Genomic DNA, 12,025 nt, shown 5'->3' with positions numbered 1-12,025 from the left:
TATTTTTGGACTAAAAAAAAAGCGCGTATATTATCTAATTATAAAAAGTGGTATAAACATAATTTACAAATTATTTTCATATTCAAATATAAAAACTCTTTACACATATTTTATAAAAATACAAAAGAAAATATAGAATCAATTTGCCAAAATCATTCTGAAAGACACTCGGCTGGACGGAAGATGAATATCATGATATGCACAATAATAAAAGAAATGGAATAGACTCAGATAGATTATTTACATAAGAAGCTCAGAGCATATAAAATAATAAATATAAATGTAAAAATAATGATAATGATGTAATATTCATAATTTAGCAATAAATAGTAGGACGGTTTCATAAAAGATTGCTTGGAAGGAAGACATGCAACATTCAAATCAAAATAACAACTGAGTTTCAACAATTTAGGACAAATGGAGTTGAAAATGGTTATACAAATTAAGATTTAATTTTGACAACGATTGTCATCAAGCCAGGAACATATTATATCTAAACACTCGATATCGCTTGGCAATAGTACAGAGAAGGCTTGTACCGGTCTTTCACAATTACAAACATGTACCGTTGAAACTCGTTATATACAACAAGGACATTAGGACCATGCCAATTTGATTCAATCATTTCATTGAGTTCGATCATTTATGACCGAATTAATTTTCAAGATACATTGTATTTAAGCATGACAATCATTGTACCTTAACTTGTTATATCAGGTATGCCAATTTCATTCATTTATTTCATTGAATTCGATCATTTATGACCCAAATTTCAAGATACATTGTTTTCCAGCATGCATGACAATAATTGTACCTTAGATTGTTATATCAGGTATTTTGTTGTATCAGAGCTCTATTATGTTAATTTATTTTCAGCATTCAGCATAAACTGATAAGGCCAGACCCTGTCTATTGAGGCTACCCAAGGGAAACATAAAAAGTGGTCATTGTATACAGGTCGCCTTTCTAGACAGGTTCTACATAATACTACACACGTATCTTTCTCGAAGGCGACAAAATACATTGACATTGTAAACACCTGGGAGATGGGTGAGCTGTACTGAGCATGTGCAGTAGAAGCAGACTACATTTCCATAGTTAAACCTTAACTTAACTTTAAACCTGGGTTTAAGTTTAGACTAGACTTAAACCCGGGTTTAACTAAACCTGACTTCAGAATATGGGCCTTGGTCTTTATGCAGAGGTGGCTACTTAGACAGTTTGACTGTTGTACTATTCATTCACTAATTGAAACCTCTTTTTCACAGTGTTTTTCTTTACAAGATGCTACATCCCCAGCAGCATTGCTGAGGGTACTCTGGTGCATGGACTTTCCGCTCAAAGCCATACACGAAGTAGGTGAAAGTTTCATCTTTGAAGGTACACTTAGCCTCAGCTACAGGTATAACTCGAATCTGATGACGCTGCAAAGACAAATGGAACAAAAAGGACAGAAAAATTAATAAGGTATAAGGAGAAAATGGACTAGTGGCAACAGAGTAAACCAAACCGATGATTTTTAGATTTTACCTTCGTTTAAAATACCCATGTTACCATACCGCCTAATATTTGGAAGACCGTCTGATTGTTTTGTCTTGATTTTCTTATGACAAAAAAAGGGCCTTTCGTAAAAAAATTTAAAAAAATAAAAAAATAAAATCCAATCATCTGCCATTATTCAAAGAACGTTTTATACACTTTGAGTTCATGAAATATATTATTATTTGGCATTTAAAAAAAAGCAATATCTATTTGACAATAAAAAAACCAAGGAGTAAATTTTAAAAAAAGTAATTAATATTTAAAACGTTTCAGCTGAAATATCATTTAAATTCCGAGCACATTCACGGCGGAACATAATGTCATAATTAAAAGTTGAATTAGTCTGTCTTCATATTCAAACATACCTGCATATGAAGTCTCTCTCGGTTGTACGCTAACGTATGACGCTGAACCAGCATGCTAGAACCTGTGTTAACATCGTTGATTGGAAATCCTTTAATCGGCCACACCTAACATGACAAAAGAGACGAGATAACTGTACATGAAATATGTTGTTGAAGATCTTCAAAAGAAATATGGAGGTATAAAGGTATGAATGATTCAGTAACTGGTTCAAGGGGAAGAATAACTTGGTTTAATTGAATGCATTATGTCAACATCATAACACTTTCCTTGAAAAATCTATATCAACGATAATAAATTATTGAGTGACACTTTGCTTAAATTCAAATTACTCTATTCGTTTACTAATAAGAACCTCTTTTGTACAGTGTTTTTCTTTACAAGATGCTATAGTGCCTTTACACAATGTCACACGAGGCAGCCCACGCTCTCGTCGTGTACATCTAAAAGTCCCTATTATCATCATGTCGACGCCATTAGTACTACCAATCATCACCTAGCCTAGTTTAGATCATAACCACCTAACTTATCTCTGTATAAATATTATCTTCCATATCACACATTCTCGACTAAGAGTTGGGTAAAATGGGAAATGGAAATGGGAACATGCATATTGGGTATTACATACCAATATTGGGTAAAATTTATCTATATTGGGCGGAATTTTACCCAACAAAGATGCGTGCCCCACGTCCAACTTGATTGTTGTTTTACCCAACTCTTCTTAAAGATAAGGTGGAGTTCTGGTAATGGTGAAACAAACATTGAAACAGTTTCTATTCAAATTCACACCAATTGTTAAGCAGTCAAAATAAATGACTCTTGCTAAAGATTTTGAAAGTTTCTCGAAAAGTATGATAATTATTTTTATCCCACCTTCGGATGTTCTTCTTGGAACACCTGCTCACCGGAGACTCCACGGACTAACTCATCAGGAAGGTTCGTACGCTCCACGATGTGATCTTCAACGTGATTTTTCCTAACACAGAAAAAAGTTTTTTTTTAATTAAATAATATTATCAATAGGGCCTACATAATACCAGAGGAATCTCGAAATTTAAGCATTTAATTAAGTGCTTTGTTATGAATATTTGTGTACGATGTTATCCGTGATTTTATCTGAATAAAGATTTATTTCAACAAAACAAAAAAACTAAAAATATTCCACCAGCATTTCAGAATGAAATGCATGATACCTGATTTGAGATGGGGGCTATTGATTACCATTTAATTTACCAGCAGTAGTGAGAATCATTACAGCTGCTCTGCTTAAAGAAAACTCGGTTGGTAACCGGGAAGTACATAATAGTTATTATTATCCACCTATCATTTTTTTTAAATAATGCACTGGATTGAAAGCAATTTAAGTTTTGAGTATTAATCTTTTAACCAAACTAGCAAATTTTATCTCATTATCGTTATTGAACAGTACATTTATTTGACAACACTCAAAGTATTCAGATTAAAAAAAAAAAAAGATTCAAATAGAGTATTAACTCGCCTCTTTTAAATAACAATCACTTATTTTCGAATGTTTTTTTTGAGGAACATAATGCAATAACTTAGTCAAACAAGTATGTAGGTTGCTCCGTAAAAATGATATGATGGAAAATACAAAGCGGTAGTAATAGTTTCGTTAATGTTTAGGAGGGCAGAACATATTATGACACTTACCACTCAACTGTAAGTCGTATGTAACATTTGAGTTGTCCATTTGCGTTGCAGGTAATACATACTATGCGTCCTGTACCACTACATCTCGAGCATCTAATAAATTAAAAAAGAATAAAAAAGTGAAATCACATGAGGTAAAAATTGAATTAAAAGGTGTTTACAATAATCGCAAATCTCATATTGTGTATTCAATCTGTTAAATTCACATGATAAAATCGCTAGTTAATTATATCAAATAAGTTATACATTATTGCTAGAGATGTATACATGAAAATGAATGAAACATTATACACAAGAGTCTAATTGCCATCTTGAAGGATTTTTATTCAGAAAAAAATCCAAGATAAGTATTGATTATTTCTCATATGTAAACCATTAAAAAAAACTTAAAGTAGCAGTCAAAGTATATAATTGTTGTTCGGACATTACACACGCCAAAGTCAATAATCGCATTCCACATCATTTTCTGTTCATGTAAGAATATCTTATGGAGATCTCGAACATAACCATCAAAATAATGATGATATTATCGATTTCAATTTTTGTTCCTGTTAAAGTCTGTTATGCCTGGTAAACACGAGGCGTCGTTTATTCTCTGCGTCAATCAAGCCAATGCACGCATGCGCCAGTCATTCAACACAATGTATATACACTGTTCATTTTGCAATCATTGTATGTTTTTGCACGATGTCACCCTCTCATGAGGCACCACACCGGTCCCTGACGCAATCTTACGTCAGGCAAATGACGTAGTTTGACGTCAGACAAATGACGCAGTCTTACGTCAGACAAATAACGCCTCGTGCGCAAAGGGCATTACGCAATACACGCATTTCGGATTTTCCCTTCAAATGACGATTAAATACTAACCTTCTCCGTCCGTCGCCACCACACCATGAGCAGTGTTCATAATCCGTATAGTGACGATCTCCATCATATCGACTCACAGCACGCCGACCACGTCCGTCACAATAATTACATCGAGTCTGATAATGAAATATGAAAAAAGATCAACAGGATTTTCAACGAAATGTATTGTTTTGAGATAATATAATCCTCTATCCTACAGTTGGTTTATGGTGATGAAAACTCCATTACATCGGTAGCATACTACAGCCACAGTAATGATGAAAAAGAACGGATAGATTCATTATGCTAAATAAAAAAATTGTACATGACAGTTTTATATGCAGTATAAAGTTTGACTTTATTGAGGTAGGTTGGTGAATTTTTTCTGCGATGAAATTAGTGGGCTAACTTACACAAGAATTAGATAATTACCTAAGAAAAGTGCAGAGTTTCAGACTTTTTATTCATCGAAGGCAAACAAATAAATGGCTGTGAATAAATGTGTTTCTCTGATTCTGTCTGGTTTCCTTATTCTTATTCTAGTTTACTTTATTCATTTGTAGATAGGAATTTTAAAAAGCAAGATTCTTGAAAATATAAGTTGCATTTTCTCAGCACACTGGTTATATAAGTGTTAAAAACTTTACTTGAACATAAAGAAAACAAAAAGATTACTTGAACATAAGGGGGGGGGAATTCTTGAACTTAGAAAAGAAAAGAAAAAGGCCTTTACTTGAACATAGAGAAAAAAGGGCCTTTACTTGAACATAGAGAAAAAAGGCCCTTTATTTGAACATAGAGAAAAAAGGCCCTTTATTTGAACATAGAGAACGAAAGAAAAAAATCATGAAAAGTGCAGCTCAAAGAAACGAGAGCTTACCGTTCCTCTGCCATAACAGTTATGACAGCGACGATATCCAGTGGCTCGGCAATCATGACAGGGCTGATCCAGAATAAACAACATAAAAAATCACTGAAATTGTAGTTCTACTTTCAGAAATAAACATGCGTATTCTGACCAAATTTCAAAATTAAACGATTTTGGTAAGACCTTAATAGTAATACTGCTTTAATCTTCAAATTAATAAAATAGAAGGGATTGACAATAATCCATTGTAATAGAACGAATGAACTTCTTAGCCCTATGCCTTTGCCCCAATTCGTATCAATCGAGGGCTTATAATGAATTTACATGATAATTGTGTTCACACACAGAATATATAATAATTTTTCATTACATTTTCTAATTTGAAAATAAATAAATATATAATTGTATTATTAAAAGACCGAGGGAGAATAATCTGCGGCAAACACAATTTAAATCGGTATAATCAAAAGGGAATTTTGATAGTCAGCTATAAGTTTATGATTTATTATACATGACGGGTATATATTGGAGTTCGATATTATTTGTATTTTACTCACTTTCACTGTAGCTGTGTGTGGCACCTCCTGATAGATTACAGTATCCTGAAACATTGGAGGGTTCTGAACAGTAATACTCCATGGTACTGGAGCTGGTCCATTGTATGGACTATCAATCGACTGACCTAAAAACGAAAGGAGAAAAAAACACATGGTCATTATTCCAATGAATACTTTTTTCTTTCAGAACTTGAAAAGAAAAGCCTTGTGTATTTCCTGCAACAACAGAAAAAAAGTTTCTGTTCATATAGTAACTATACTCGAAATTATAATTTCAGGTTATTCATGTATATATATATTCAATTTCCTATCTCTATCTCTCTTTTAGGAAAACATGACTTCTACACCCCCCCCCTTTAACGCCAACACTATCTCCCCCGTCTGTTGCAGGCCTAATGGTCCGTTTCCCTTTCTTTCTCCCCCCTCTCTCTCTCTCTCTCTCTCTTTCTCTCTTTCTCTCTATCTCTCTCTCTCGATATATATCTCGCTATCTCCTCCTGTGAGTCCTGTCTCTGTCCCATTCTGTATTTTGAATAGTTCTCTCTTGGATTGCTGGTCCCTTTCAACTTATAATCGTCTTTCCTGTTTCTCGTATCCCATCCCTTCCGTCTCTGTCTGTGTATTTGTCTTTCTGATCCAGTCCCCCCCCCCCTCTCTCTCTCTCTCTCTCTCTGTCGCTTGTTCTCATACTGCTCTGTAATTCTTTACCTCAATACTTACCAACATAGGGTTCTGAAGCCCAGTTAGTTTTCCTGCTTTCAGAGAAAGTTTCCAAAACGTACTGAAAGGAAAACAAGTTGCAATCACAAAAAGTCAATAAAAAAATAAAAAAACATTCGGACGTTTATGCCATTATGATTATAAAGGTATACAATACAGGCACTGATTGAATATTAATGATACCCTTATCATTCAAAAATATTGTTTAAATCATCTTTTTAAACATGAACTAACAACATCTTGATAATGATGATGATAATAATAATAATAATAATACTCAGTTTTTATATAGCGCTTATTACAATCACTAAGCGCTTCCAAACTTGGAGTTTATTACCCCTGCTTTAGCTGTGCATGCTGCCATTACGGCGCTCTAGCATTTCAAAGAATTAATTCCTACCAGGTACCCATTTTTTCTTTAAATAAACTATTGGAATTTTACCCATACGAAGAAATGTTGTTAACAATAGCTCCCCTTACAAGTTCACTGAAGATGCTGTTTCTTATGGCCTATGTCAAACCTTCATATTGCGATGGTTATGTCTTCAATCTCATACCTTTTATGGAGGTCTTCAATTTTGTTTTATGCAAATGTAATGAATTTTTATCTATTTTTTTACCTAATTTTTTCTCAAATAAAGCCTTTATTCAATTGCTGTCAAATAATAAAACAGTATACACAAAATATGTACAAAATGATGGATAGATAGGATAGACGAACAAAATGTACAATGAAAAACAAGATTCTCGTATTTGGACATGCCTCCATCTATCAAAAGATAAATTAAACCTATCTTGTTGCGTATAGATTGTTGTTCAACTTCAAAATGATATCTTAATTTCTTTGGTAAAGATGGAAAAGGTAAAGATACCTTCAAACATCTATTTCTAAATCAGGCTTTGCATACAAAATAAAGGAACTAAAGGAGGAACTAAAAGAGGAACTCTTTCCACCTGAGATGCTGATTTCTTTACGGAAAAACAGTCATGTGATTACTGGAACACTTAAAATAAGTAAACTATAAAATAACGTGTGTTCATAAAATTATAGACTACAAAACGCTCATCACTCCAGCTATTAAAAAAAAGCCGCATGGATAAATTCTATTCAAGTGTGAATGCAAATGAGAAATTGATTCAATCGTACTTTCTTGACCTGCATCATACTAAGCTGCTTCATTTTGAAACACGTTTCAAATTTTGTGAGATGTCATATCTTAATTTGGTTCTTTCCCCCCAAAGGAGCGAGTTTGTTATAATGTATAGGTTCATAAAACAATTATTGTTGGTCTCGAAATTACACGTCGATCAATGCTGAATTGTATAATATCGCTCAATTTAACAGCTGCAAGCATTTTATAATGCATGAATCATCCATAAATTTAATAAAAAGTGTAATTGAATAGAAAACTAACAAAAATAATATTGTCTAAAGTTTGAGGTACGGTCTGAAACAGACATTTCTAATGCCTTCCAAGTACAAACCCTTATTTAATGGTAGTTTTGAAATATAACTCAAACAAAAAGTGTTAAAAGTCAGCAGCAAATGAGACCTGAAGTAAAGAAATGCCTTCTTTTTCATGCGAACTCTTTTTGGAATTCACTCTTATGAGATTTCCTAACCACACACACACTATTTATATATACATGTATACATTTGCCACTCATCCGCCTCCCCTCCTCCTCTCCCCCTCTCCTCCTTTCCTCCTCTCCTCCGCCTCCCATCCTTCTCTTCTCCTCTTCTCTCCTCCTCCTCTCCTCCTCCTCTCCTACCCTCCCCCATAACTATCTCTGTCTTTCTCTCTATCATTTTATCTCCCTCCATATCTTTCTCTTCACTGGACTCGTTTCATTCCACAAGGAGTGATGTTGAGCCGTATTTCATCGTACTTACATGAAATGCTGCAGAGTGGTCGATATTGGAGAAATTCAGTTCCTTTGCCGCCTTTGTACCCCAGCAACAGTTCTCTGCAGCATGGGACACAAGAGCCTCTCTCGCTTCTTCATCTTTCACCATCGGCATTCTGATGATGGAGGAGAGAAGTGATTTGCATATTATTATTGACGGAAACAACGGACAAAACTTCATTGAAGAACAAAAATAACTCGTTGGCTAAAAAAATTTGTTTCCTCATCTTTCACCATCGGCATTCTGATGGAGAAGAGAAGTAATTTGCATATTATTATTGACGGAGACAACGGATAAATCTTCACTGAAGAACAAAAATAACTCGTTCGGTAAACAATATATTGCCAGCTTTTTGCTTACATAATGATATGCCAAACTAGAGGGTTATTTTGCTCAATATTTAGTAACGGGACCTGTGATCGTGATGGGGCAAAATGTCATTCTAGTCGGTCATAAAATTGCCCCAAAGATGGTTGGACATGAATTACCCTGACGTTGGGTCTTTTTTACATAACGTTTCAAGTGTTAACACGTAATGACAACACCTAGTTCTACAATTAAAAAACGAAATCTAGAAGACATTTTGAAATGCCAAATGAACGGCAATTCGTCACAATATGCCTGTTCATGGCATAATAATTTCCACAAAGAGCCCTTATTCAGACATGAGTTCGATGAATAAAAAATTCCCTTTTCCAACAGAAATGATACAGAATCCAATGATTATTTTTGCAAAAATATAATAGCCATCTGATGGAAACTGCATGTTATTCTCTTTTGGAAAGCTATTATTCTATCATCATTAAAAGGAATAGTATCTTACTGTGCAGTGAAGTCTGGGGGTGGGGGCTCCACATATTCTTCATAAACAGGAGGGGTGGGATCATACTATCCATAGCATCATATCCCGTCACAGCCTCCATACTATCGACTGGAATATCGCCCTTATCTTCATCTCCAATCTGAAATAAACAAATAGAGACACGAACAAATAAAATCAAGAAATGAATCACCTTATATTGCATTTACACCTGTACACGATTTGAACTAGTTATTGAAGCCCTAGTAAAGTGACACATACGGTTATGTATTCACTAATATTCCAATTTTTCCTAGACTACTTGCAAGGTACATACTGATTGTAATCATAATCATGATAATCAAATCCGGAAATTTAGTTTAAATTTAGATGCTTAGATTTATGTAAAATGAAGTTCAGTGCTGCTAAAGTATCACATCGATAGAATATGACATACCTATCACTATACCTCAGTAACCTTAACCCTAACCCTAACCCTTATCTGAAAATTACAAGCAACCCTACTCTCTTAATTTCTAGGACTTAAATTTTAAATCCATTTTGAGACTTAAAATATTTCAAGTCTTTAAGACTTAATAAATTGGGAATTCGACTAAAAGTTTTATCGAAACCAGCTTCTAGATATAAATCTTGGAAAGACTTAAACTTCTCGCCAATAAGATGTGCATATTTCCAGTTGCACCTGTTGATGACTGACTGTTGGCATATTTCCAGTTGAACCAGCTGACACCAATTATGGGGTGCGTGCAGATCTGTTTTTTTAACAATTTTTCTGAATTTACAGCATATTTCTTAATTACTGATGATTTAGGTATATGCAATTCATTTCGAAAATACTACAAATATAAATTACAAGTTATTAGGACATTTCGCTACTTCGTATGAATTCCATTTAATTAAACATGAATAAGGGAAACATTAACTATGAACTAAAATAATTTCAATAAAATACAAGTATATGAAAAAAAATTCGATTAATTAAATTATGTATAAGTCTACTTATTACCGATGCCTTTACATTGATAATACAGACGTACCAGTATTGAAGTGTTGTTGCCGTTCAATTGGTTGGAAGTTTTACCAAATGGTTCTAATGGCTTAGCTAGACCAGTAAATCTAAAAGACTTGAAATATAAATACAATTGACTTAAACTTTAAATCTTTCAGGGACTTAAAATTTTAAGTCTTAGCTTAGATTTATTTTTGAAATGAATCCAAGAAAGGTTTAAAATAAATATTAAAAGACTTGAAATATAAATCCAATTGACTTAAATTTTAAACCTTTTCAGGGACTTAAAATTTCAAGTCTTAGCTTAGACTTATTTTAAATCCCAAAGGGTTCGTCACTAATATCAGTCTCTGTTAGATTTAAAAGTAAGACTTTAAGATTTAAAAATAAGACTTTAAAATTTAGAGAGTAACCCTAATCCTTTAAATCTTTGACGGAAACTCAACCCGGAGAGTCGCCGGAACAAAATATGTCGGAGGACTGTATACAGGTGCATTTAATAACATAATTAAGTTTATTTTTTACTGTTGTTAAAAAAAAAAAAGATCTATATCATTGACTGATTAATTCGAAAATGAATATTCATGAGTGCAATAGTGTTTAGAACTCATTTTCCATTTTTGTAATTCACTTGGAATATTATGAAGGATATGAAAATAACCCAATGATGCATCATAATTATATAACTCATTTGTGTATAGACTTACCCCATTTTCATCCTTTTCGTCAGTACCTCCCGGGAGATCGACATTACCAGCACCTGGTGGAGGATTTGGGGGCTGAGAAGGTGCCTGTCCTTGTTGTGGCGGCGGTACGTGACCGGATTGTGGTGGAGGGGGTGCTTGCTGTGGTGGAGCTGCTGCAACAGGTGCATTTGGTTGGTAACCTTGTTGTGGCGGCGGTGGAGCTTGCCCCTGTTGCGGAGGAGGATACCCTTGTTGAGGTGGAGGTGCATTTTGTTGGTACCCTTGCTGTGGTGGAGGGTAGCCCTGTTGAGGTGGAGGGTACCCTTGTTGGGGAGGAGGTGCATTCTGTTGGTACCCTTGCTGTGGCGGAGGATACCCTTGGGCTTGGGGTGGTGGCTGTTGGTACCCTTGCTGTGGCGGAGCCGGATACCCTTGGGCTTGGGGTGGTGGCTGTTGGTACATTCTTTAATTTCTTTGTGGGCTATTCTGAAATATAAAGCAAATGGATGCAGAACAGAGATAAACTAACCAGAAACTATATGATTATCATGAAATAAATATTCGAAATCCCGTAGAACAAGATAAAAAAAATATATATACCTAGTCGTGCATAATTCTCACGCAGGCTGCAAACAAATACTAAGGACGACCATCTTAATACCTAAGCATTATGCCCAATTAAGGTCCGAAAAGGATCATGAAGTAACTTTCTTATCCACTTATTTCAAATCAATATGATCACAATCACAATTTATGACAGAATAATGAGAAAGATGTTTACATATAGGCCTGTTAATGAATGTAACAACTTGTTTGACACAACTATAAGGTCCGACTGAATCTTTCAATAGTTAGTCTTTTTGGTAGGCCTGTATACACTCAGTTCCTCATGTGACAAATGTAAAATATATATATTTCTGCAATTGAGAAAAGACAAATGGAATCAGATCTAAGTCGGTAATAATGTGATGACTGTATTGAAAATCATCAAAGTCGTAAGTGAATTCATATTCGATATTGACTTACCT

The 12,025-nt window shown here is 34.4% G+C and overlaps 2 protein-coding genes across 2 annotated transcripts; both read right to left on the bottom strand.

The window, feature by feature from the left end:
- Nucleotides 1–98: 98 nt before the first annotated feature.
- Nucleotides 99–9,409, bottom strand: LOC585129 (protein SSUH2 homolog). Its single transcript, XM_030972787.1, has 10 exons — nt 9,306–9,409; nt 8,468–8,597; nt 6,574–6,634; nt 5,854–5,978; nt 5,309–5,371; nt 4,450–4,565; nt 3,580–3,672; nt 2,782–2,884; nt 1,908–2,012; nt 99–1,424 (listed from the first exon to the last, which is right to left on the bottom strand). Exons 2-10 carry the CDS (start codon nt 8,594–8,596, stop codon nt 1,278–1,280), a joined length of 942 nt encoding a protein of 313 aa, XP_030828647.1. The 5' UTR covers nt 8,597; nt 9,306–9,409; the 3' UTR covers nt 99–1,277.
- LOC100889598 (annexin A7) lies at nt 8,712–11,459 on the bottom strand. Its single transcript, XM_030999919.1, has 3 exons — nt 11,019–11,459; nt 9,306–9,444; nt 8,712–8,725 (listed from the first exon to the last, which is right to left on the bottom strand). Exons 1-3 carry the CDS (start codon nt 11,457–11,459, stop codon nt 8,712–8,714), a joined length of 594 nt encoding a protein of 197 aa, XP_030855779.1.
- Between the last annotated feature and the right edge of the window lie 566 nt (nt 11,460–12,025).

This window comes from Strongylocentrotus purpuratus, unplaced genomic scaffold, assembly GCF_000002235.5.
Source record: "Strongylocentrotus purpuratus isolate Spur 01 unplaced genomic scaffold, Spur_5.0 spur5_scaffold_6, whole genome shotgun sequence".
Classification (NCBI taxonomy): domain Eukaryota; kingdom Metazoa; phylum Echinodermata; class Echinoidea; order Camarodonta; family Strongylocentrotidae; genus Strongylocentrotus; species Strongylocentrotus purpuratus.
This window is presented reverse-complemented; position numbering and strand designations above follow the sequence as displayed.